This window comes from Camelina sativa, chromosome 5 (assembly GCF_000633955.1).
Source record: "Camelina sativa cultivar DH55 chromosome 5, Cs, whole genome shotgun sequence".
NCBI classification, from domain to species: domain Eukaryota; kingdom Viridiplantae; phylum Streptophyta; class Magnoliopsida; order Brassicales; family Brassicaceae; genus Camelina; species Camelina sativa.
Window position 1 is genome coordinate 17,526,690 of NC_025689.1, and position 26,738 is coordinate 17,553,427.

The 26,738-nt window shown below is 35.6% G+C and overlaps 5 protein-coding genes across 6 annotated transcripts; 4 read left to right on the forward strand and 1 right to left on the reverse strand.

Annotated features, from left to right (window-relative positions):
* Positions 525–1,573, forward strand: LOC104789338 (eIF-2-alpha kinase activator GCN1-like). The gene is made up of 4 exons (XM_010515055.2): positions 525–570; positions 683–855; positions 1,243–1,320; positions 1,396–1,573. The coding sequence occupies exons 2-4, from the start codon at positions 725–727 to the stop codon at positions 1,556–1,558; spliced, it is 372 nt and encodes a 123-aa protein (XP_010513357.1). The 5' UTR covers positions 525–570; positions 683–724; the 3' UTR covers positions 1,559–1,573.
* On the forward strand, positions 4,791–5,933 carry LOC104789339 (F-box/kelch-repeat protein At3g13680-like). Its single transcript, XM_010515056.1, has one exon. The coding sequence runs from the start codon at positions 4,791–4,793 to the stop codon at positions 5,931–5,933; it is 1,143 nt and encodes a 380-aa protein (XP_010513358.1).
* Positions 13,329–18,114, forward strand: LOC104787123 (phosphatidylinositol 3-kinase VPS34-like). 2 transcript variants are annotated; one of them, XM_010512642.2, is made up of 17 exons: positions 13,329–13,630; positions 13,770–13,866; positions 13,962–14,058; positions 14,162–14,320; positions 14,415–14,624; positions 14,751–14,929; positions 15,054–15,201; positions 15,282–15,377; positions 15,494–15,629; positions 15,741–15,862; positions 16,165–16,356; positions 16,491–16,661; positions 16,743–16,880; positions 16,979–17,133; positions 17,244–17,387; positions 17,486–17,633; positions 17,763–18,114. In XM_010512642.2, exons 1-17 carry the CDS (start codon positions 13,519–13,521, stop codon positions 17,898–17,900), a joined length of 2,442 nt encoding a protein of 813 aa, XP_010510944.1. In that variant the 5' UTR covers positions 13,329–13,518; the 3' UTR covers positions 17,901–18,114. The 2 variants fall into 2 exon arrangements, with proteins under 2 accessions (XP_010510944.1, XP_010510945.1); XM_010512643.1 differs by lacking the exon at positions 13,329–13,630 and having other exon boundaries at positions 13,779–13,866; positions 13,976–14,058.
* Positions 21,653–23,289, forward strand: LOC104787125 (galactinol synthase 4). Its single transcript, XM_010512645.2, has 4 exons — positions 21,653–22,100; positions 22,194–22,517; positions 22,620–22,754; positions 22,845–23,289. The coding sequence occupies exons 1-4, from the start codon at positions 21,774–21,776 to the stop codon at positions 23,061–23,063; spliced, it is 1,005 nt and encodes a 334-aa protein (XP_010510947.1). The 5' UTR covers positions 21,653–21,773; the 3' UTR covers positions 23,064–23,289.
* On the reverse strand, positions 23,434–26,651 carry LOC104787124 (type 2 DNA topoisomerase 6 subunit B-like). The gene is made up of 11 exons (XM_010512644.2): positions 26,542–26,651; positions 26,340–26,448; positions 26,142–26,225; positions 26,028–26,054; positions 25,769–25,877; positions 25,594–25,669; positions 25,054–25,074; positions 24,734–24,930; positions 24,456–24,600; positions 24,054–24,368; positions 23,434–23,951 (listed from the first exon to the last, which is right to left on the reverse strand). Exons 1-11 carry the CDS (start codon positions 26,584–26,586, stop codon positions 23,652–23,654), a joined length of 1,428 nt encoding a protein of 475 aa, XP_010510946.1. The 5' UTR covers positions 26,587–26,651; the 3' UTR covers positions 23,434–23,651.

The following is a 26,738-nucleotide window of genomic DNA, read 5'->3' on the forward strand; positions in this document are numbered from 1 at the left end:
CGGAAATGCTGAGGACATGGTCAAAAGAGACAAATCCGGCAAGCCTGCTCTTGATAAGGAAGGGAAGCTTCAGATTCTCACCTCTCCCACCCTGAAACCAGTAAATTCTAGCAATACTGAAACAATTTGGGCTATGACCAGAATGTGGAAGTTGCTACTGAGTATAAATATTAAGCATGAGAAGTTTTGTTACCAGAAGTGGTGAAATTTGTACATGATGTGTGTGTGCAGGTGCCAATTGCCATAGGAGGTCCTGGCTTGTCAGCAGGAGTTAGGTTCAGACAGGATATCGAGACACCTGGGCTTGCGAATATAGCAGCGACAGTGATGAACCTCCATGGCTTTGTAAAGAGTTCTATGCAAAGAGGCCTTTACCTTGAGGGACAATTACATCATAGAAAAACTCAGCTATACAAAATCAAAAAAAGAATAACCAAATCAAAGCAGGGCAACACAAGCAACACTTACAGAGGATCAATTAAACAGCTAAGCAGTTGGTATACAACATAAAAAATAAGTGTGCAACGTGCAGTCTCAACATGCCTTTCTCCACTTGTGCTATCAAAGCAGGTGTGTTTCCTACAAATTTTGAGATCTTACCTAAACATTTTTTGCTATACCTAATGGCTTTGGCATGGGTAGTATTTCATTCTGTTTTCGTTAATCTCTGATGCTTTGTTAGGAGGATGCCCCTGCCCTTTTTTCAAGGCTCTTGGATAAGCTAATGAAGAGTGATAAATATGGTGAGCGTAGAGGGGCAGCTTTTGGTCTTGCGGGAGTAATTATGGGCTTTGGAATTTCTAGCTTGAAGAAATATGGTCTTATAGTCACTTTGCAAGAGGCACTTATTGACAGGTATTTCTTATACATTATTTTAACTTTATTTATATGGTATTTAAAGTTTATGGTATCGGTGTTTTAGGAGTGCATGTTGGCTTGTGATGCCATTCAAGCTGTTCACTATGGTACTGAGGGACGAAACATATTCTGCATAGATTCCGTCCATTTTGATTCATTAGCTCTTCTGTTTATTCTCTTTAGCAATACATTGTTGACATAATCGATTTATATTCAAATAGAAAGGCTGCCTTGCAAGTCATATTCCATTGAAGTGGGCTAATTAGTTGCTGGTTATTTCTTGTGTCATTGATGCTTTGTCCTTTTGTATAACATCTATAATATGTAGAAGTTCACTATGAACCTTACTTCACTTCTGCTGTGTTGTTTGTGTTTTTGCTGCAGAAATTCTGCGAAACGGCGTGAAGGAGCACTTCTTGCATTTGAATGTCTCTGCGAGAAGCTTGAAAAATTATTTGAATCGTAAGAGAACTTTCTAATGATAAATATGCCAAAAGTAAATATTGCAACTTGGTAATATACATTCTTTTAGTTTAGGTATGTGATAAAGATGTTACCCTTACTTCTGGTGTTGTTCTCTGACCAAGCTGGAGCAGTTCGTGAAGCAGCAGAATGTGCTGCTCGAGCTATGATGTCTCAACTATCTGCATATGGTGTGAAACTTGTCCTTCCTTTTCTCCTCAAGGTGATTATTTACTAAATTCTTAAGATTTTTAAGCTCAGTGTTCCATAACTAAGGTTTTGTGCAGTACCATGTGCCCACCTCATGATCATCTTTTTTATTTGGTTAACCATGCAATGCTATTTTCTTTTTCATTGTTGTAATTCTTTGCCCTTGCCAGGAAAGACGGAAAATTTATGGATGCTTTTAAAATTGTTTTTATTTATCACCCCTTTTTCTGCTAGAACTCAATTAACATTATTTGGCAGCAGTTGACACAACCATCACCAAAGACAAAAGAAGGTAAGAGATGCACAAACCTTTAGTAAACTACGAGTGCCTCAATTAGATAACCATAACACTAAATTTTATGAAAATGAAAACCGAGCCAAAAAACAACAATCCGGACTGTATAAAATAACATCAACCTAAACACAAAAAATAATTTATCCCAAAACACAATTCTGGGGACAAATGGAAAAAAAATTACAATTAAGAACACAAAACAACTCACAACTTAATTAGGAAATCAAAGGAAGACAACACATTTTCATATAAACAAATTTGCACACCAGTTAATACTTACATTTAACAAAATCAACAAGGGGATAACCAAATATTCCCTACAGATGCGAAGCGAGGAGGAAATCACCCAAATACGCAAACAGAAAAAAAAAACAAATTATGGATCGATGAAAGGGATGACTGAAAAAAGGATTATGAGCATCAAAGTAATAGGTTTAATACTCATACTGTCCTCTAGATCGCAAACATTGCTCATCTGCTACCCGTTCAGGAGGACATCATATTTTCAAAGAGAACTAATCCATTCTTAACTCAATAACATACCAATTATGATCCAATAGACCAACACATTTTAAGCCTTACAAAGAATTTGGACCCAATGGCTGACACAAAATAATAGCAAAAAAACAAAAATGTAAGTTATTGATTTTATTTACTTTTTTTAGTAAAACCCACAACCTTTTTCACTCCAAACACTAAAACATTGACAAAAAACTACTCCCACAGTTTACTAAATACATATGAAAATAATTAAAACTCTAACCCATAACCACATATAAAAAAACCAAATAACAATCCAACCACAAAATGACAAATAATTAGAATTTAAGCAAAACTAACAACTACAGCCAAATAATAACTTTTACTACACAATGTTAACTTCTCATTATAATTTTTTAAAAAAACATTAAAAACACACACATGATGATCCCAATTTTTGAAAGATAAACAGCACACACATGATGATCCTAATTTTTGAAAAATAAACAGCGCACTAAATTATACTTAAAGGAAAACCTATTTTAAAAAAATATCCAACTAAACAACATAAGCAAACAAATCAACTACAAAAACAGACGCAAAGATAAATTTACATAACCAAGAAATAATATACACAAAAAATCCTAAATAGACTTTAATCTACGCGGGCCAAATGCTACGCGCGGGCCAAATGCTAGTCTATATATATAAAATTAACTTTTCTCACTTATCCTTTCTCCACAACAGCATCCACCTAATCAATTTTTTTTGTTTTTTGCATAAAAGATATTAATTTTAATATTCATTCATCGCATATTTATTACTTATAATTAATAATAATAAAAAATGAATAAACGAAAGTTAATTAAATTTTAAAATAGTATAAACAATAATATAATTGTTAGTAAATAATAAAAATAATAACTATCTAAAAATGAATTAAGTAAAATAAATGAAAATTTTAAAATAGTAAAAATAATGCTGTAAATTTGTTTTAGTAATAATGTTATTATTAAAATTATAACCAAAAAATGATTATATACTAAAATTTAGAATGAGTTAATGAGTTTTAGAATGTAAGTAAGATTTTAATGCATGGTGGAGTAAAAAAAACAAGTTATGTAACTGTATTTATAAAATCAAAACATGAAAATAAAATTGAAGTGAAAATTAGTTTCTAAGAAACATATACCATAAAGATTTCTTATTAAATTTTACTTATAAGAAAGAAAAGATTAATTAATTACTAAACTTAACTTAACTTAAAAGTTTTGATCTAAAACAAAAACAGTGTAAGGGACACACTTTTTTTTGGGAAAACTATGAAAGAATTTTGAAAAAATAATCTATATAAAAAAAAAATCAATGGTCAGGAAATAAAAAAAAAATTATATATAAGCCATTACAAAAGAATGGCATGTGATTTGTGTAGCATATCTCATAAGGTATATTATCAACTGAAGCTACAATATTATAAATATATATATATATATATATATATATATATTATCAAATTCTTTTAACCCAAAACATTGGCAAAAACAACATATTTAAAGTACACTATGTTTTTTTTAGAAGACAAAGGTGGGATTGCATCACAAAATTAAATCTGCAAATAACATATGAGATTTTAGAAGAATATGTAACTTGGATTAGTGAATAGATATTCATTGTGGGGTTTAAACGTTTCATCATTTAAGCATTTTTGACTTAGTCGGAAATTCTATTATGGCAGATAATGCATTTGGACAACCTCATTGTAGCGACATATCACTAAAACTGTTCATGAAACTTTGTATATTCGTATTTAATGTAGGATATCGATATGTTTAAATGGTCTCTATAATTAAGTCAACGATCGATATTGACGTTAAAACTTTTAAAATTATGTTTTCATGGGATATGAATATGGAATGAACTCTTTTAAAGTTAAAAGGTCAGAAGATTGACGACAATATTATTACGACACTAGACAATATATGTTATATATAGATTAGTAAAATAAGAACGACATTATATAGATTTATCTTTTAATCTTCAAATTATATTCATATTCAATAATTTTTATTAATAATATTTTTAACTAAAATCCCACGTAAAATCGCAAATAGATATAACAAAGAAATATTATCTTCAAATATATATATGTTGTATATCATTGAGTAAAGTAAATTTAGTATTTATATAGATTTATACTCAAAAATTAGAATGATTATATTTGAGCTCAACAATTTCTATTGATAAGAAATACTTTAAATTAAAATCCCGCGCGCGCAGATACAAATTCTAGTATATATATATTCCTTATCTTGTTTAGTAAAAAAATAGAATTTGATCTTTGCCATTTATCTTAAATATTCTATTTTACGTTATAATTTGGAGATAAGAAATATGTAAGTAAAACAATTTATTAGTACGTATAGTTATATAAATATCACAAATGTACTACGCCGGTTATTTAATTTTTTTGTTTGTTTGGATGACGATGACGTCGACGATGCTCGATGTTCCAGAGGATTTGGTAGAGGAGATACTCTCTAGGGTTCCTATGACATCTCTCAGATCAGTGCGATTAAGTTGCAAAAAATGGAACGCTCTCTCCAAAAAAAGAATCGTTGGTAAAGCAGCAACGAGTCAGTTTCTAGGGTTTATGACGAGGGATTCTAGGGTTTGCTCATTGAGACTCGATCTCCAAGGAATCCGAAACGACGAAGGTGGTGACTTGGGGGGTTATCCATCTATAAAGCAAGTTAGTTTACTTAACCACATCGAGGTATCTCAAACCTTTCACTGTGATGGTTTATTGTTATGCATCCTCAAGGACTACTCGAGGCTCTTGGTATGGAACCCATATCTGGGGGACACCAGCTGGATCCAACCCAGAAACGATTTTGACCAATATGATTGGTTTGCTCTTGGGTATGACAAGAGCCGTAACCACAAAATCTTGAGGATATTTGATTATTATCGATGCGGCGAGCTTGTTTCTGGGTCCGAGATCTATGAGTTTAGCTCTAAATCGTGGAGGGTTCTTGATGTCACTCCCGACTGGGAAATACGGTCTCTCACCGACGATCGACATGGCCAGTCTCTGAATGGGAATGCTTACTTTTGTGCTGAGGAGAAGATAATCATGCAACGAGGAGTAGCAGAGACTGGAGAATTTTTGCTCTGTTTTGATTTTACATCAGAGAGATTTGGACCACGTCTGTCTCTTCCGTTTTACTCTTCTGATGGAGAGGCTCTGTCTATATCTTGTGTCAGAGACGAGCAACTTGCTGTGTTACATGAACGTTGGGATATAATGGAGATTTGGGTTACGAATAAGATTCATCACGGTCAAGTGTCGTGGAGCAACTTCTTGGAAGTGGACATGACGAATGTGTTCACTGGGCGTTTTCTGCTACACCCTTGTCTTCGGAGCTTTTTCATTGATGAGGAGGAGAGAGTCGCTGTTGTTTTCGATCTTGTCGGAGACATATCGACCGGGAATTTTTGCTACCAAACAGCTCACATCATTGGACAAGATGGATACATTAAACCTGTGAATACTGAACGAGTTCAGATACATCCTGTGCTCCCACTTGAGTGCTCCTCTTATGTTCCAAGTTTAGTGAAGATTGATTGAGTAGAGTTCCCATTTTTGCCCATTAAAACAAAAATTTTCGTCTACTTGTATAATCTTTATAATCATAATTAGCTGCAATTCATAAGTGTTAATAAAGATAAACTCGATTGAGTTGAAGGTGTCGATCGACTCTCTTTGATATTCTTATCTGGTTAGTTCATGATTGTGGTTCTCTGTTTATCTTTTCAAAATCTCGAAAGCAATATGTTTTTTTGATATGATTGCATTTGGATATAGGATTTTCTCTGATTTTCCATCAACGTGTTGATATATGTTGTCATATTTTGCCATGTTGTATATGTTTATATATGTTATCATTACTTGTTTACCACGAAGAACCTTGTTTGAAGGTTATATATAAAAGCCTAAAGAGATTAAGAAACCTGGAGATCCATTCCTTCATGTCTTAGTATGGGGACAGAGGATATGTCATATACTTATAATTCTAATATTGCTCTCACCGATGTCTTCTCTAGTTAATAATCTGGAACATGACTCCAATTCTGCTAGAAAATATAGGTAGGTGTATATGTACACAAATCTCTTCTCAATGTTAGATCAGCTTAGTATCGACTACAAGGCAGATACCCAATTTGCAACAAAACATCGATATGATGCCTACATGCATATATGGGTGGGAAATCTCCAATTACTGTGTTTGGAATGGATCTCTCAGAAAACGAGATAAGTGGTGAGAGATCCCGACAGAGCTTGGAGGTATTTTGGAACTACAAGTACAAGCTCTCAATCTTTCTCACAACAAAGCTTTTCAGGTCTCAAGAATGATTTGTTTCAAAAAACCTTTTATACTTGTGTTTGGTTCTTCTACTATCTTTGTTACTGAATTAATGTAAGAATTTGCATGTCTCGAAATAATCTCAAAGTAGAAATAATGTAAGAGCACATGCCCCAAAAAAAAATGAACTAATATTCTGAGGAATGATGTACACATAGGAAAGCACGAATTAGAACTTCTAAGGCCATCATTAAGGGTGCAACACTTGATGTGTTCTAAGCCCAATAATATTATTAAAAAATGGAACAGTTGGCTTAGATCAAAAATATTGGTCTTCGGATAGAACTGATCTACAGTCCAGTTCTAATTTATTTCCTGTTTTCTGTTTGGTCGAAAAAATTTCGAGAGAACGAAAAATTTTCATTTCTCTCATTCTCTTCGAAATCGAGTCTAGGGTTTGTCTGTCTCTCCAAAACAGCGAAAGCTTCGTTCTCGCCATATCCGACAATTGAAACACCAAAATCGAGAGCTCTTCCTTCTCGAAGTCGATCTTTGCATAACTTCTCTGACAAATCCGTTTCGATTCCCTTCTTTTGTCGATTGATATGTCCGGCGATTTGAAGGTGAAGTCGAAATCTTGTTGACGAGCCTTTATCTCCTCCTCTCCTTTGTCTCCTCCTCTCCTTTGTCGGACAAATCTCCGGTCATATAGAGAAGGTAGTTCCGTCGTTTCCTCTTTCACTCTTTGAATTAGGTTTTATCGATTTAGGGTTAATCTCAAATCTGTGAATTAGGTTTCGGTTTAGTATAGGATTTGTCTCATCTGTCATAGGGTTTGTTTCATCTGTCAATTAACGGTTGTGATTAATCAATATACGATTTTAGTGAGCTTATCTATGTTTGAATTCCGAGAGCTGTATTTTGATTTTGAAATCAACAATAACACTCATGAATTAAAATTGAATTTTCTTTGTTTTGGAGGCTTGTAGGTGAGGTTAACTAGCGCAAGTTAAATCGGATTCTTCAAGAAACCTGCGTTTGCTCGAAAGTAAAAGGTAAGTCGCAAGGTTGGTTTCCTGATTTGAGTTGTGTTAGTGTTTATTCACTGATTTTATTTGATTGAAGTGGCTTGTTAATTGTGTTAGTTGTGTTAATTGTTGTTTGATTGTGTAATGAGAGAAATTGTTTTGTGGTGTCGGATGTTAACTGAGTTGTTGTCAATTTAGTGTCTCTTTGTTTTGGTTTGTATGTCTCACCATCTAACCTTTTATCATTTGGTATGTTTGTATGTCTCTTTGTTTTGGTTAGTTGTTGTGATTGTAGTTTTGCTTTGTAGGTTTTAGTTGTCTTAAAACTGTAAAAACTCATTAGAAACTTTCAAAACTTTTAAAACTTTTAAAACTTGTGAAACTCTCGAAAATGTTTTAAACTTTTGAAACCGAGTAGCTTATGAAAGGTTTGAAAAGGTTTGAAACTTATGAATGCTTTAACAAATCTAGTTGAATAGTTAACAAATCTATGAATGCTTTACATTTAAAAAACAGTAAATGACTTTTATTTACTTCTGATTTGACTGAAGTAGGTAATGGTTATTTATAATTAAAACTCTCTAACAACACCAAACTTTTGATTTAATGATGGCAATCTCTCATATCTATTACTTCTCTTCTATCATCGGATCTTGTTTGCTTCTTAAGTTCTCTATATTACATCCGAATCTTCTATCAATCTCTCATATCTTTTACTTCTCTTCTATCATCCTTCTTGTTGGCTTCTTTCTTCCAATCTCTCATATCTTTTACTTCTCTTCTATCATCCACCTTCGAATAATATCTCTTCCTTGTTTAATTCTGATTGCTATGGAATCAAACAATACTCCTAACATTCAGTCTCAACCCTACTTTAGCCTTCTTAAGTTCCCATATGACAGCTTTGCTCCCAATGTAAACATTGATTCCTCTCAAATCCCTTCTTTTAGTTCACAACCAAGTTCACAGCCGAGTCAAGCTCCTAGTCAAACAGAAGAGACAGCAGAACAGCGTAGGGAGAGAAGGCTATGGTCCACCCAAGATGACTTAGTCCTAATAAGCGGCTGGTTAAACACATCGAAGGATGCAGTAGTTGGGAATGGGCAAAAGGCAGGGTCCTTTTGGATCCTTATAGGAGACTATTACGAAACAAGTAGTCATGTCCGTGGTGGTGCTGAGCCTAGTCGCCCTGACCATTGTAGACAAAGATGGCAAACAATCAGTAAGGAAGTGAGCAGGTTCTATGGGGCTTTTGCAGAGGCAGAGAGTGAGAAAGCTAGTGGGATGAACGATCTAGATGTTTTACAAAATGCTCACCAAATCTAAACTAACCTGTACAAGAAGAATTTTGGTTTGGAGTATGCTTGGAATGTGCTACGCTATGAACAGAAATCGACAAGTCTGGAGGCTATGAACCCCACTCAGAAGACAACCAGTTCTAACAAGAGAAAAGCTGATGATGCTGCACCATCTACGGGTTCTGTCGTTGGTGAGCACGAGAGCAGACCCGCGGACATAAAGGCAACGAAAAGAGTAAGGAACAAAGGTAAAGAGAAGGCTGCACCATATGCGGAGTTTAGTCACATGTGGGAGATAAAACAGAAGGATTTAGAGGGCATGAAGGAACTCCAAAAGATGTGTTTGTTCATCTTGTTTGTTGTTTACGTACAAGAATGAATCTCAGATGTTACTATGTATTGGTCTCTATGTTTTTAATGTGTTTGTTCATCTTGTTTGTTGTTTATGTACAAGAATGAATCTCGAATGTTACTATGTATTGGTCTCTATGTTTTTAATGTGTTTGTTCATCTTGTTTGTTGTTTATGTACCAGAATGAATCTCGGATGTTACTATGTATTGGTTTCTATGTTTTTAATGTGTTTGTTCATCTTGTTTGTTGTTTATGTACAAGAATGAATCTCGGATGTTACTATGTATTGGTCTCTATGTTTTTAATGTGTTTGTTCATCTTGTTTGTTGTTTATGTTTCGGTTTCAGGTTGAAGAAGTCATGGACCGTGAATACAACTATGGTATAAACAGCCCATTAGACTATAGTTCCGATTCAGAAGAGGAGGCTGAGACCTGTTACTATCCTCCGCAACCAGCTCCTGCGATTGGATTCAATAGTCTGTCGACCCGTGAAGCTCAACCACTACCTGCTAATGAGACACAACTGAACCAGCTCAACGACCAAGTGATCCAGCTGAACGACCAAATGATCCAGCTCAAGGTACTTGTGATCCAGCTCAAGGATCAAGTGATCCAGCTCAAGGACCGAGTGATCCAGCTGACGGACCAAGTGAACCAGCTCAAGTAAATTGTTGTTTGTTGTTGTTGTTTCTTTTGGTGTTGCTTTCGTATGGTCAACCCGTGATGTTTGGTTGTTGTTGTTTCTTTTCGAATGGTGAACCCGTGATGTTTTGTTTGGATTTTTGTTTAGGCTAGATTGATAGCTTTTCGAATGGTGAACCCGTGATGTACTCTTTGGTGAACCCGTGATGTTTATAATCTTTGCCTTCTTTGGATTTTACTTTGATCACTCTATATATATAAGAAGAGCACAATGTTGACTTGAACACAAAACAAACATTTCTCTCAACAAAACAAACATTTGCTTCTCTAAACAAAACACAAACATTTCCTTCTCTCACCAAAATCAAATATTTCTTTCTTTCATCAAAAACTAACAATTTTCTTCCAACAATTTTCAATACCATTATGATCCAAATAATGATAGTATGAACCAATTTTTTCAAGAGCAATTTAATAATCAATTTCAAGCTGCTGAAGAGGAAATTCCGGCGGAAAAGAATACACGTATATATATATCGATAGACAACGGGAATATGGGCACGAACGTTTGTGGAACGATTATTTTAGTGATAATCCGACTTACACGGAGAGGCAATTTCGCCGACGGTTCCGAATGAACAAGTCATTGTTCTTGCGTATTGTGAATCGTCTCAGTGAAGAAGTTCCATATTTTAAACCAAAAAAGGATGCAACCTTCGGGGATGGTTTCTCACCGCTACAACAATGTACTGCAGCAATTCGACTATTAGCATATGGGACTGGGGCGGACTCGGTTGACGAATATTTACGTATCTCTGAATCGAATTCTCGTAAATGTTTGGAACATTTTGTCGTCGGAATAGTTGACTTGTTTGTCACTGAATACCTACGCCGACCCACACAAGCGGATCTTCAAAGGCTACTCTTTTACGGAGAACAGCGGGGTTTTCCCGGGATGGTTGGAAGCATCGACTGTATGCATTGGAAGTGGAAAAATTGCCCAACCGCTTGGAAAGGAATGTATTCACGAGGCTCCGGTAAACCAACAATTGTTTTGGAGGCGATAGCTTCCCAAGATCTCTGGATATGACACGCATTTTTTTGAGCTCCAGGTACTTGTAACGATTGAAATGTTCTTGATCAATCACCAGTATTTAATGACATAATTTACGGTCGAGCTCCCGAAGTTACGTACTATGTCAACGGAAATGAGTATAATTTGGCTTACTATCTGACGGATGGTATTTACCCGGAATGGGCGACATTTGTTAAATCCATCCCACAACCACAACACCCGAAACATCCTTTGTTTGCAGAACGACAAGAAGGTGCACGAAAAGATGTTGAGCGTGCATTTGGAGTCCTGCAATCTAGATTCGCCATGATTAAAAATCCATCTCTTTTATGGTCAAAGGGTAAGATTGCATATATTATGAGAGCATGTCTCATACTCCATAATATGATTGTCGAAGATGAACGAGATTCATACACACTCTATGACGAACAAGAATTCCAACAAGAAGATGGAACCGGAATTACTCCGAATCTTTCGTTTTCAGTTAATATGTCTTCAAATCTTGAGGGTTTAGGTGATGGCCATACACTAATTCGTGATAGACAAGCACATCAGAAATTAAAGGAGGATTTGATAGAGCATATATGGAATAAATTTGGACATTAAACTATGTATTCATTAAATAAGATGTTTATTTGCTTTAATTAATTAAATAATATGTTTTTTTTTGCATTTTATTTTCAATGTTTTTTATTTCATAAAAATTTGGTTTTGTATTTTGAATTTTAGTAAAAGTTTATAAGTTTGCAATTTAAATGTTATTTTAAAAGTTTTTATAATTGTAAAATGTTTAAGAATATTATATTATTAAATCTTAAGATCTTAAACATGTTCTCCCAATAACTAACTTTTTAACAAAAGATCTTAACTACTGATCTTACATTATTTTTACTATATCTTTATTCTAAGAACACCAAAATTAGTTCTCCCATTAGGCCATCTGCAACGGCCCAACTGAGTTCTGTTCTTAGACATTTAAAAATCGGAAATAATGGAAAAATGAGTTTAGATCATATTTTTTGATCTTATTCTAGAACTGATTTAAGCTCAGTTCTAGTGTGACGTGTCAGTGGGTGATTGGAAACGATTTTGGCAAATGAGAGAATTTTAATTTCTCTCAAAAAATATTGTGGCCGCTAGGGTTTTTCTTCTTCTTCCTCTCTGGTTGCGGCGATAGCTTCGTCTTCTGCGTGTTCTCCGGCGATTTGAAGACGAAGTTGAAAGAGAGAAGTTGAGCCTTTGTCTCTGCGTCTGCTCTATCTCGGAAATCTCATATCCCGCGATATAGTCAAGGTAGTCCCCTCGTGTCCCGCGATTCATATCTCTTCTTTGTTTCATCGATTTAGGGTCTTCAAATCTGTGAATTAGGTCTTCAAATTTGTTTCATCGATTTTGGGTTAAATCTAATAACCATGTTCTTAACCATGTTCTTAACCATGTTCTCCCAATAACCAACTACTTAAACTAAAGATCTTAACTCATGTTCTTACATTATCTTAATAATTTTTTAACTCTAAGAACACCCACAACTGTTCTCCCATTGCAGATGCCCTTAAAGATGCCCTAAAATTGAACAACATTTTTTTTAGAAAAATTCTAAAATGTATTTTGCTGCAATTTTTTTTTTTTTCAACCAAACATTAATTAAATTAAAATAAAACTCCAAGATTGGTTGCCCAAACTGGAGGGAAAGAGTTTACAAAAGAAAATTCANGAAGGTAAAGATCTTGAAGAACAGGCTAGACAATCTGCCCGTATGTTGAGCTCTCTAGAGATCCTGATCAAGAAGAAGGAAGGGAAACATGATTTGAGCGCAAAAAACTCCTCCAACAGATTCGAAAAAACTGGCCAATCGTCAGGCATCTCCACCATCGCCACCAGTTCTGCACAATCTGTCTCGAAACTCTGATAGACAACTCCCGCCGCCAAAAGTGACTCTATAGCCTAAATTAAGGCTTGTAGTTCTAAAATGTATTTTGCTGCAAATTTTTATTTATTTAATTTAATACTCCCTCCGTTTCAAAATATAGTATGTTTTAAGCAAAGCAGGCAGATTAAATTTTTTTTACTTTTAACAATTTCAACCAATCAGAAACAATACTGCATAATATAAAATAGTAAACTAATCTAACATTGAAATTTGAAAACATCTTGTATTATGAAACAAAAAAACTTCTCCAAAACATCTTATATTTTGAAACGGATGGAGTATTTAGTAAAATATTTTGTTATTTTATGTTTACGGCCAAAGTTACCCTGAGGCCTGAGCCCGTCGTCTACTGTTAAGACTCGGGACAAAATTTAAGAACAAAGGCTTCAGTCGGTTCTTGTACTCCTCTCGACGACTCGAACACATATTCTACGGATTCGAATTTTCCAGGTTTTCAAATTCTCCAACAGATATTGAAAAGCCCTAATTTTTTGTTAATCCTTAAAGAAACAAAAATCGCACATGGGTGCGAGCGAGTTTCGTTTCTTCCTCTCCTGCGATATCAATTCTCCCGTCACTTTTCGTATCGAGAAGCTTGATGGTAACCTCCCCGTCAACAAATCTACTGATTCGGGTAAACGAATTTGAATTTGAATTTGAATCTCTTCTAGTTTGGTTGATTGCTTTGTGGGAATTTTAGAATCTTGCTTTAGGAGAAGACCCAAAAATTGCAAATGGGTTTAGTTCTTGAGATGACTTTGTGTGTTTTTTAGGAGTTGTCTCAGTAGCAGAGGAGAAAAAACCAGAACTTTACATTGAGTGTGCATTGTATATTGATGGAGCTCCTTTTGGCCTTCCCATGAGTACAAGGTTTATTTTCTTTTTCTCTTTTTGATGATGTTGATGACTCTTGTCCAAGTGCTTTATTGTGTTGTTTTCATAGTAGCTCTCTTCTTAATTCCCAGATTGAAAACTACAGGACCACCATACTGCTGGAACGAACTCATTACTCTCAGTTCTAAATATCGGGACTTGACTGCCCATTCACAACTTGCTATCACTGTAAAACCAAAATCTCTGCCTTCATTGCTTGGTTTTTATAGTAGTACCTTCTTGGTTTCTTCTTCCTTTTTTATGCTTATCAGAAAGTTTCTGTTTTCATCAGGTATGGGATATGTCGTGTGGTAAAACTGAGGGACTCATTGGTGGGGCGACAGTCCTTCTTTTTAATAGTAAAGGCCAAATGAAATCAGGAAAGCAGAAGCTTAGGCTCTGGCAGGGGAAAGAAGCGGATGGTTCATTCCCAACCTCTACTCCTGGAAAGGTTTCTGATACATTTCAAGTCTTGATTTATAATCTGAAATATTGTTCTTGACGACGACTTCCTTTTTCTTGGGTGTTTTTCTTTCATACTTTAGGTTCCACGGCATGAGCGCGGGGAGCTGGAGCGTTTGGAGAAGCTCATGAATAAGTATGAGAGGGGGCAGATCAAAAGCATTGATTGGCTGGATCGACTTATGTTGAAATCCTTGGATAAGATCAAGGAACAAGAAAGCTCCAAACATGGAAGCTCGCATCTGTTCGTGGTTATTGATTTCTGTAGTTTTGAGCATCGAGTTGTGTTTCAGGTGCGATATTTACTGCAGTTAGATCTCTCTGTGACCTCATATATTTGAATATGAAAATGTCTCCATGTGTGTCTTGCTATACTGAAATGACCAGTGGATTTATGTTGATCTGCTTTTGATTTCAAGGAGTCTGGAGCCAATTTGTTCATAACTGCCCCAATTGGTTCAACAAACGAATTTGTTACTGTCTGGGATACAGAACTGGGAAAGACTAATCCTTCAGAGAACAAACAACTTAAGCTGGCAAGGAGCTTGGATCGTGGCATAATTGACAGGGATCTCAAGCCAAGCAATATCGAGCGGAAGTAAGTATCTTTAGAGAAACAGTTTCCTGTCACTTATTATTGATTGTATGTATGAATTATAGTCATAAAATTATAATCTCATGGGTAGGTGATTTCTTCTTTTGTTTGCCCCTATTGTTTAAAGATCCATACAAAGAGTTCTGAAATATCCGCCGACAAGGACATTGAGTGGAGATGAAAGACAACTTCTTTGGAAGTTTCGTTTCTCTCTAATGTCTGAAAAGAGAGCTCTAACCAAATTTCTTCGCTGTGTGGAGTGGAGTGATGTTCAGGTAAGTGTACATCTTTTGCTTGGAGATCTATTTTCATGGTTCTTATTCTTTCAAGTTGCATGAGCTTCCGATGTTGGCAGGAAGCAAAGCAAGCAGTTCAACTGATGCACAAATGGGAAATGATAGATGTGTGTGATGCTTTGGAGCTATTGTCTCCTCTATTTGAGAGTGAAGAGGTACTACGAGTACCCAATTTACTTCCCTTCTGGTCTTCTAATTGTGTACTCGATCTCCGTACTGGCGTCCTGGTATATTGAAATGTAGGCTAATCTCTCACTACACATACTGATAGGTTCGAGCTTATGCTGTTAGTGTATTGGAAAGAGCTGACGATGAAGAGCTTCAGTGTTACTTGCTTCAACTGGTTCAGGCTCTCCGTTTTGAACGCTCTGATAGATCTTGCCTTTCTCAATTTCTTGTCCAACGGGGTATGTGCTGAACATCTAGACATGAAATCATGTTGAATTTTCTGTTTAAAACTGGTTTATATATTGGTTAATTGACTGTTTGTTTTCTGCTATTTTCTTTCAAATTTCTAGCATTACAGAATATTGAGTTGGCCAGTTTTCTCCGTTGGTATGTCGCTGTGGAACTTCATGACCATGTCTATGCCAAGCGATTTTACAGCACATATGAGTTACTCGAGGAGAACATGATCAAGGTGTGGACATAATATTTATTTTTCTTTCCTTCTCCCCTCTATTTCACTTAAGATAAGATGAATACGTAATGGATCTTTCTCCTGCCTCAGTTTTTTTGTAATAGTGTGAAATCAAGCCTTTTGAACTTGGGATGTGGGTTATGGTTAGCACTGTCAGGTTTCCCAGCGAATAGAATACGCTAGTCCTAACTTTTAGTTAGAGGAGTAGTGGTGCTCAAACTACATATATATGATTGTGCAGCTCCAGCATATCATGTGAGATGTATTTAGCTGCTTGAGAATGATATTTTCTTTAATGTCAGCTGCCGCCTGGGGTTAACGGAGAAGATGGTTTCAAATTGTGGCAAAGTTTGGTGCGTCAAACAGAAGTGACTGCTCAGTTATGTTCCATTACACGAGAAGTGAGAAATGTACGTGGAAACACCCAGAAAAAAATTGAGAAGCTCAGGCAGCTTTTAGGTGGACTTCTTAGCGAACTCACCTACTTTGAAGAGGTACTTTCACTATGGTTTAAATGGTAACTAATGTTTTTAAAAGTGATGTTTATCCAAGAATCTCTGTGTCGAAGTGTCTCTGTGTCTCTGTTTCGAAGTGTCTACTAACCTTTTTGTATTTGGTTTTCGTCCAGCCTATTCGATCACCACTTACCCCTAGTGTTATCATAAAGGGTATTGTGGCAGGAGAATCAACACTCTTTAAAAGTCAAATGCATCCTCTGCGCCTTACTTTCCGAACAGAAGATGAAGGAAGTTGCAAAATTATATTTAAGAAGGGAGATGATCTCCGGCAAGACCAACTGGTAAATCGAGGTTCATTGTATCATATTATTATCTAGTTATTTTGTTGACACTGTGTTTTTTTTGAATTATTTCCTCCATAGGTTGTTCAAATGGTTTGGCTCATGGATAGACTGCTTAAGCTGGAAAATCTTGATCTGTGCCTAACGCCTTATAAGGTGTTAGCAACTGGACACGACGAAGGAATGTTGGAATTCATACCATCCCGTTCTTTGGCTCAGGTGTATGATCTAAACTCATTCCCCGCAGGTCTCCCTCTCTTATAATTTTGAGACAAAATAATCTAGTTATCCTAAGATATATGCCTTTGCATGTTCAGATCCTCTCAGAGCACCGAAGCATAACAAGTTATCTGCAGAAGTTTCATCCTGATGAGCATGCACCTTTCGGGATAACAGCCACTTGTCTTGATACATTTATAAAAAGCTGTGCTGGCTATTCTGTGATCACATATATACTTGGGATTGGAGACAGGTAGGGTGCAAAACATTTTCTAGTGGTTGTGTTCGAGGAGTTTTTCCAATTTTCTTGCTTTATAAATCTAACTCTGAATCCAATTGTGATGGCCTGATTTTGATGTGTAGACACCTGGACAACCTCCTCCTTACAGATGATGGTCGTCTTTTCCACGTTGATTTCGCTTTCATTCTCGGTAGAGATCCTAAACCATTCCCTCCACCTATGAAACTCTGCAAAGAGATGGTGGAAGCCATGGGCGGAGCAGAGAGGTACCAGGAAATTACATAATTCCATGAATATTTTGCTCTGAGAATTGTAAAATGAGACTTGAAATATTTGGCTATCATTGGCTATCATTGTGTTGCAGCCAATACTACACAAGGTTCAAATCCTACTGTTGTGAAGCATACAACATTCTCCGGAAATCGAGCAACCTTATTCTGAATCTGTTTCATCTCATGGCGGGTTCTACTATTCCCGATATAGCTTCAGACCCGGAAAAGGGCATTCTCAAAGTAAGTTTCTTTCACTATCTCTCTCACCTTAAACTATATAAACTAAACGAAACCCACCATTCTTCTCACAAATAGATTGGCTCTTGCTATCTCCTTTGTCATTCTCGTAAATGCTGTCATTTTATACAGCTCCAAGAAAAGTTTAGGCTTGATATGGACGACGAAGCATGCATCCACTTCTTTCAAGACCTGATAAATGAAAGTGTAAGCGCGCTGTTCCCACAAATGGTTGAAACTATACACAGATGGGCTCAATACTGGCGTTGAAACCACAGAGTTTAACTGATACCGTGTTTAACACATCAAAAAAAATGTAGATGCATTTACTTTCCTCACGTTAATACACCAGAAGGTTTGATTTCTGTTCTTGTCTTTTACACCCCCTGTGAAAACTGTATCTGTAAATAATCTCGTTAATAACCTTGAAACTTAATGCTTTTACATCTTTCGATAATTATGAAACGGCCCCAGATATTTTGGATATCACGAATTTGCTCCGACATCTTTCCCTGATTACGAAATTTCCCCACATCTTGCAGTAATTACGAAATTTCCCCACATCTTTCGATAATTACGGAATTGCCTCATATCTTTCGGTAATTGATAGTCACAAAACAAAATGCATGTTTACTTGTATATTGGAATTGATTCGTTTTCTCGTTTATTCTTGATTTAAAAATTTATGGATATAACGAAAAGATTGATATATATATATATATATATATATATCAATATATATAGAGCTTCTGTTGTTGAAGTTTCAATGTAGAGACAGTTGAATACAAAAACCATATTAAGTGGTTGATGCTCTAATTTATCCCTCATTTGGTGTAGATCTGCTATGCAATACACTCTAAACTACGCTCACATCTAGATGAAAAACAGGTTTCAGTAAAAAGTTGTATAACTAGTTTTAGCAAAGTAGAGGTTTCACAATCTACATATCTCTACATTACAAAAATTGTAAAAGTAAGTCAAACTTTCATGTTTAGTTTTTCTAAGTTCATTTCGGTTAAAGAGGTTTTGCTGCAATAGTGTCATTTTCTGAGACAAACCACCCTCACCTTGTATGACTTTTATCACGATTTTGTTCATTGTAAACGTCTTAGTTAGGTAGTCTACATTTTGGTATTGAATTTTATGGTTATAAATAAAATAGAAAGAATAATTGTTTTATATATTAATTTTTAACGTGATGCACTAATAAAATGGTAAGAAGCCATAACCCTAAACGCGTGTAATACGTGATGCCAAGGTGTAGGGTTCTAAATTACTATTTTACGTTATAAATTTTTTAATCAAAGGATGTCGATAGGTAGAAAACAAAGTTCCAATTATTTTACCATACATTAAAGATATTTTTCCAATTAAAATTCCTGTTGTATTGTATATATCAAGGTCATGATCATGACCGAATCAGGCACTATGTGTTTGATGTTGTAAGCAAAAGGAGTCTCTCGAAGCTTTTTTACACACTTAAACGAATTATATTTTTCTTTTCAATTCTTTCTTGTTGAAACTGTAAAATATTTGAATGGTCCTCTATCTTTTCTTTGACGGCAGAATGGTGTCTCTCTATATCTTTTATTAACCTGGGATAAATTCCCTATATATTATTCGGAAAAGTCTTAATAAAAAGTGATGATGTATTGATATTGGGTAAAATTTATTCTCTGGTCGGTTAGAGTGCTTCACAACCATCAACATATCCTCGACGATGGTCACAATTCACAACCATATATGGCTTTTTGAGGATCACTTTCACAACCTTTAAAACTTGGCCGTTACGTCATATGAGCATGCCACATGCTCTAAACGTCGCACGCTCATCATATATATGCCATTTTAGTTTCTAAAGATACATGCTCTCACGCCTCATGCTACTCTTTTAGTCTTTTTTCAGCAGGCTCTCATGTTATGGGCTATCATGCCTCAAACTCTTATCCTTTCAAGCTCTCTCACGCCATGTTGACGTTAGAATTAGATGATCCTGTTTATTTTCTTGAATGTCATAAAGCACTTAATTATTCTTTTCGCCTACATATATATTTTATTCTCTTTTGCAAGAGATTGTAGATCTTACCCACAAGTTCCACACCAATACTACTTTTTTGATATTTCATTTTATCTTATCTATAATTACAAAATCTAAATAGTGATATTTTATTTTATCTTACACTATGATACAAAATCATATCTAAAGAGCTACGTGACAGACAGCCATACGTTGAGATTATATAAAAATATAAAATAGCTATAGGAAAGCCAGCCGACATAAAAAATAGTAGTAGTCTAAGAGAAGAAAGACTTGGCCAATCCGACAAGAGCGTTTATATAAATAGCATTATAATTGTGGAATTTGGGCACATTGTTTTCATTTGTTGATAAAAAGATAGAAAAGGTTACCTACTAAAATACTGAGATTGAATACAACGTTTTTGTTTGTTTCTTATCTAGAAGAAGTGTCCAAATTTTTAATATTTTTAGCTAAAACACATACTTTTAAAAAAAATTAATTTTTTATATTTAATTTGAAGAATTTAACAAATTAAAAATATTACAAAGTATAACTTTGGTTATAAAAAATATAATCAAGTATTTATCTCGTTAAATATAATCAAGTATAATCTAAGTAGTTAAGTGGACGAAACTATTTATCTTGTTTAAACCTTGAGATCGATAGTTGAATCCTCAAGATAGACGTCCACTTAACTACTTTAACTACTTACACCATAGTAGGGATGAAATTCTGCCTTAGGAGATTGCTCAAAGCAAGGCATGAGGGACAACATATTTTAACAGTAAATAGCATCCATCTATTTTTAACAGTTTAATGTACTAAAAATATTTACGTTTACAAGTGTAACTCGAACTCATATCCCTGCATTCGTAGGGAACAAGGTCTCGATCTCTCGTATGATGGTGCTTTTTATAATTGGACTGACCATTGACCATTATACTAAGATCACTTCACAAACTTTAAAATTTTTATTTACATATTATCTAGAAATATGTTGATTTCATCAAATGATTTTATTACATATAAGCTATTTAATTGTAGTCATTTTCATAATTGTTAAAAATAATTAATTCAAAAAGTTTGAAAAAATATGAAAATACTTCAATAATCTTTGAATGATACTTGAACATGAATATTAGGCTAAAAAAGGATACTATAACAAAATGAGAATTTTAGGAAAATAGCAATTTCAATATTTTTAATATGTAATGGAATATCACATTATTGTGCATTTGTGCTAAATGTTTCAGGTTTATCACTTTTGCATGTACGTATTAAATTATCATTTTGCCATGTCGGACATGAAGTGAAATGTACATACATATGGGATGTGTACCGTGTACATACATTATGAACATTATTAAGTCGTTTAATCCATAGCTACAAGTTCAAATTTACAATATTAGTTTAGCAAACAGAAGTTGAATAACTAAACAAAATAAAATATAGTTTAACTGGTAAATCGATTAAAGAATAATCGAAGAATCATCATTTACCCTTACCTTAACATAAATTGCCAAGTTCTACGTACGTTTGCCTTGACACATACACATGCCACATCCTTGGAGTTGGAGGTAACTACCTTCCACGAGTACTTCATGCATGCTCGTCTTCTAAAATTATTATATTACTACCCCTTTTGAATCTGCCTTTACGTTAAAATATATATTTTCAAAATGTGCGAAAACGATTTTCACAAAGATTTTCTATATTTAACTTCATTTTCACATTAACTTTTTAAAAATTTCCTTTAGAATTTTACTTAACTAATATTTGCGCTTTCATTTCGTCACCCCCACGATTAAAAAAAAACAAATGGCAAATACAAGAAAGGTTAAAGTTTCATAACTGAAAGTGAAATTATTAGTTTTTATAGTTAAAAGTTATAAAAATGCAACTAGCAGAAAACAATTATTAAAAAAAAAAGACTAATTCATTAATTTGTTCCGGATTTACCCTCCTTGCTACGTCTATTTAATCAACCGTTGTGGTAGCCTTCATGAAATTACTCACAAGCCAAAGGCCAAACTAACCAAACTAAAAGTTTACCTCTCAAACACAACAAGAGAACTTTTCAAATTATCCTCTTAACCCATCCTAATACTTTTTCTTTGCCCAAAATGGCCCCGGAGATTCCCGTAAACTCGACCTATGTATCCGAAAAGGCGTATCAAGCACCTCCAACGAGAGCGTATGTGACGTTTTTGGCAGGAAATGGAGACTACGTGAAAGGAGTGGTGGGATTAGCAAAGGGTTTGCGTAAGGTCAAAAGTGCTTATCCTCTTGTTGTTGCTATGCTGCCTGATGTGCCTGAGGAACATAGAGAGATCTTGAGGTCTCAAGGCTGTGTTGTGCGTGAGATCGAGCCTGTTCACCCTCCAGACAACCAAGTCGAGTTTGCCATGGCGTATTACGTTCTCAACTACTCAAAACTGCGTATTTGGAACGTAAGTGTTTTCGATTCTTCACAAAACTTAGCTAAGATGTGATATAGTCAAAGTTCTTTGTGGTTTTTTCTTACCTTTGATTACTTCTTGCAGTTTGAAGAGTACAGCAAGATGATATACCTTGATGCAGATATCCAAGTCTTTGACAATATCGATAACCTCTTCGATTTGCCTGATGGGTACTTTCATGCAGTGATGGACTGTTTCTGTGAGAAAACATGGAGCCACTCGCTGCAGTATTCGATCGGGTATTGTCAACAGTGCCCGGAGAAGGTCACATGGCCGGAAGATATGGAATCTCCTCCTCCACCTCTGTATTTCAACGCCGGTATGTTTGTGTTTGAGCCTAGTCCTTTGACTTATGAGACTCTCCTTCAGACCCTGGAGATCACACCGCCTTCACCTTTTGCAGAACAAGTGAGTTACATTAGTTCATCGGTTTATGAATGCTTCAAATCCAAAACAAGACCTGGTTTTGTGGTTTTTGATGATATTTTATTTGTAACTTTGATTGGACAGGATTTTCTCAATATGTTCTTTGAGAAAGTGTACAAACCGATCCCTCTAGTATACAATCTGGTTCTGGCTATGCTTTGGCGTCACCCTGAGAACGTGGAGCTTGAGAAGGTCAAAGTTGTTCATTACTGTGCAGCTGTAAGTAGTTCTCTCTTTGATCACAAATCCGAGCCGGTTTAGCTCATTGCTGATATTTGATATTTTTCATGTTGATGGTGATAATAATAGGGATCCAAGCCATGGAGGTACACTGGAGAAGAAACTAACATGGACAGAGAAGACATCAAGATGTTAGTTGATAAATGGTGGGATGTATATAATGATGAAACTCTCGATTTCAAATCAAAAATCCCTGCAGATGTGGAAGAAACCGTTACAAAATCGAGCATCCTAGCTTCGGTACTCGAACCGGAAATTACCTACTTTCCTGCACCTTCCGCTGCTTGAGATGTATTATAGGAAAGGGCACAAACAAGACTTGGTTTGTTCCTCTATCTATTTTCGTTTAATACACGTAAACATATTTTGAAATAGTATAAGAAGATATAGAAACCTTGGTGAGTTGGAATCACAGTTCTTAGCTGCCCTTTCTCGACCCGAGAGGTTTTCAATATTATTTGCTATAGTGTGTAAGGTGTTATACTACTAATGAAATGAAGCATTTGTGTTGCTATATTTGTGTACAGACAACACTACACATGTCCAATCTGTTAAGCCTAGTAATTACAAGGTGACCTATTGACTATTGACTTTTGAACTGCATAAAGCTTGGTTCTAGTTTCCGGGGAATGTTCTCGATCCGAACATAAATTGAAAACAAAAAGATCAGCAAGGGATGTAAATAACTGTTATTGGCTTTGGACAAACTATCTCAAGAACATAACAAGTTACAGATTCTTAAACAGATCATGTAAGGTTTCTATGAACAGCTCCTCTCAAAACCATGAGAATTCGTAGCCATGGCTGAAGCTAATAACAGATGCAATTTTCACACATCGACTAACTAGTATATATCCGTTGTCAGAATCAGATGTATCATTCCAGTGAGGTAGAGTAATACTCACCTTCTACTTCCTCCTCTTCAAAGTATGATGTCTCAGAATTGCCATCAAAAAACAGGAAAGGAGCAGCTTCTTGGTCTTTCTGAGGTTTCCTCTCATTCATTCCTATAACCGTAACGATCTTTCTCTGGATACAGTCTTCAACAGCCTCACGTTCAACTTCTTGAGGCTGAAAGCCAAGAACCGATAAGCAATCTCCTTGGAAGTCCAAGTCAGTAGAGGAGAATATTAGGCCAGCTATTGATCTTGCAAGGTCAGGGACATAGCTGCAAATCTAAGAAAGATAAACACCAACAACAGCAAAATCTTTGGTCAAACCTGTCGAAATTTAAGCGATTGACACTAACAGTTCAAAAGACATTGACCGATAGAGCACCTTTCGAGCATGTGAGCTTAGAAGAAAACCCTCATGTTTAGCCTTCAAATCATCCAATGCGTTTTTAATTCCCTTTTTCACAAGATTTATACCAGGTCCATTCTTCTGTCTTGTTGCATGTTGATTGTGATACCAATGGAGGGCGATTTCTATTTGCACAAATGAAGGAAAATTTTCCCATTCGAGAAACACATGTCCATCTTGATCATTCACATTCGCCAGGATTAAACCGTAACTTTTCCAGTCCATCTTTTTCAATGCACTCAGAACAAAATGTGGAACAGGGGAAGGTGAGAAGTTGTCAAAGTATAAAACCTGGGGAAATTCATCATTTAAGATCAGCCAATCGTACATTATAGATCTCATTATGAGCTATTGTATTAGTTTGAGACTTAAACAAACCTTTGTTTTGCCGTCGCATGATCTGCTGCAATGCTGAGTTGTCTCTAGCAAGTCACTTATCACAATCACCACTTCAACCGTCCCTCCAACTCTCTTATGTTTGTCTTCATGGCATATAGTTCCATTTCCAACTTTTAGATGCTCTCTGAAAGTAAAATATACCCTGATTTTTCAGACTCAACTTGTAGAATAACTTAACAGACACTTCAATTAGTAGAAACGAACTAAGTTATGTATTAAGTGTACCAGAAACAAGAATAGTGTTACATATTATATACCTTTCAGAGAAGCAATGGTCACACATTGTAGCCAAACAGTTCTCATGCCTTAAAACATAGTCCTCAAGACCAAACTTCAACCGCTCAAGATTGGAGGCAGTAAAGCATGGAGTTTTCTCAGCGTTCACTGCAAAGAAGTATTGAGTTTGAGTACCAGGAGAAGCCCCTTGCTTGACCATCAGATCCATTGTGACATTCTGAAACGAAGAATAAACCAGATTTTTAGTTCCACGACTTGTCAGTTCTGTTACTATATTATCATGTGTAAGAAAACTATTTTCTAGATAAAATTGTCGCCAAAGGGAGAAACTTGAACTTACAGGTATATGCAGAACAAGAATCTGCAAGATAACAGGGAACATATATCATTACAGATACCTTAAGCAATCATGAGGGTACTAAACTTGCGAAACTGACTACACTCAAGTGACAGCGACAGGAGGCTGGCAGTACCAATTTAAAAGATATATCATCAATGTCCAAAGCTCCGCAGGCTATATCTAATTACTAAACAAGCTTCAGTAATTCATGACACCGAGTCATTGCTTGAGCTAATTAAAAACAATAATTTGAACTACTTGTTAACTAAACAGAAACCCTGAAAGACTTCAGACATAAACAGTCATCCCAAACTGACCAATCGCCATTGGAATTCAGAACCGTTCTTTCTCCCTTAATAGGTGATATGTATGCCCTTTATCTTTGGCTCTACAACAAGTTGGCAGCAGTATTTTTGAAATGTTATGTCTATGGTCACATCATCCCACATTCTGAACGCTAAGTACCAATAAGCATACACTTAAATTCAGTTGAAATCAGTATTTAAAAGATAAAAAAGGATTCAGAAGAGAAAGGAAGACCTTTTGAAAGAAGCCAAGTATCGGGGCCACAAGGACATCCATACTCCCAAAAACACTCAGGGATACTTCAGTTCCACTAAAAAGCCAACAAAAGCCGAATATACAAACAAGTCAAGACAGTCACAACGGCTAAAAAGTCAGTGAAAAAAAAACATAGATTGAGGAATCAACACACCTAAACTTTACACCATTCTTAGACTGAGAAGGTTGCCTTTTGAGTCTCTTGTTTGATATATACTCATCAAGATTTATATGATAAAAGTATACCTCATCATCAGTAAAGCCTGAACTTCCCAACAAGCACATGGGGAAACACATAAGAGAAAGAACAGTAAACAAGTTCCACAGTGGTTCAACATGTTTCCCCTTATTGAACTTATAATATGCAAATCTAAAGGCCATAATCAGAATCAATCAGAGTGACAAAAACGTACAAGTGGTCTTGACTGAGAGTAACCCATCTGCATCACATAAACCCACACCAGTCAGAATAGCTTTAAACTTAAGAGAATTTGCATTAAATCAAATCAAATCAAATCAATACAGACCCCAAATCTTCGCTCCGTTGAAGTCTCTAGGACACCTCAGATCCTGAAATTGCTCCAAAATGCATCCGATTCCCGTATCCGCAACTGTACAAATGCATCTAATGGATTAGATAACGAGACCAATTTTAGCATCAATCGAGAGCGAACCCAGAATCGGAAAACAAAATTAGGGATGATAAAAGAGAGTGACAAAATTACTCGAAATAGATGTAATCGGAGGATCCGTAGCAGTAGATTGATCAAGAAGAACTGATAATCTACAGAGATCTTCTGATAAACGGCATCTTTGAAAAGCAGACGAGACCAACTGCGCAAATCGGAAACCCTATGAAAAACATGACAACGGAGAATTTCCAGAGAGGGGGTGAAACGGAGGAGAAGAGATCGATGGCTGACTTACTTGTAAAAGAAGCTTCTGAGCCACAGCTGTGATCTCCATGGCCATGTCCTCCTCCACTTCCGATATTGTCCCGCGTATCCCCACAATTTTGAAATCCAATTCCTCCCAAGTCCAAAGTGAAGTTTTTTTTTTTTTTTTTTTTTTTTTTTTTTTTTTTTTTTTTTTTTTTTTTTTTTTTTTTTTTTTTTTTTTTTTTT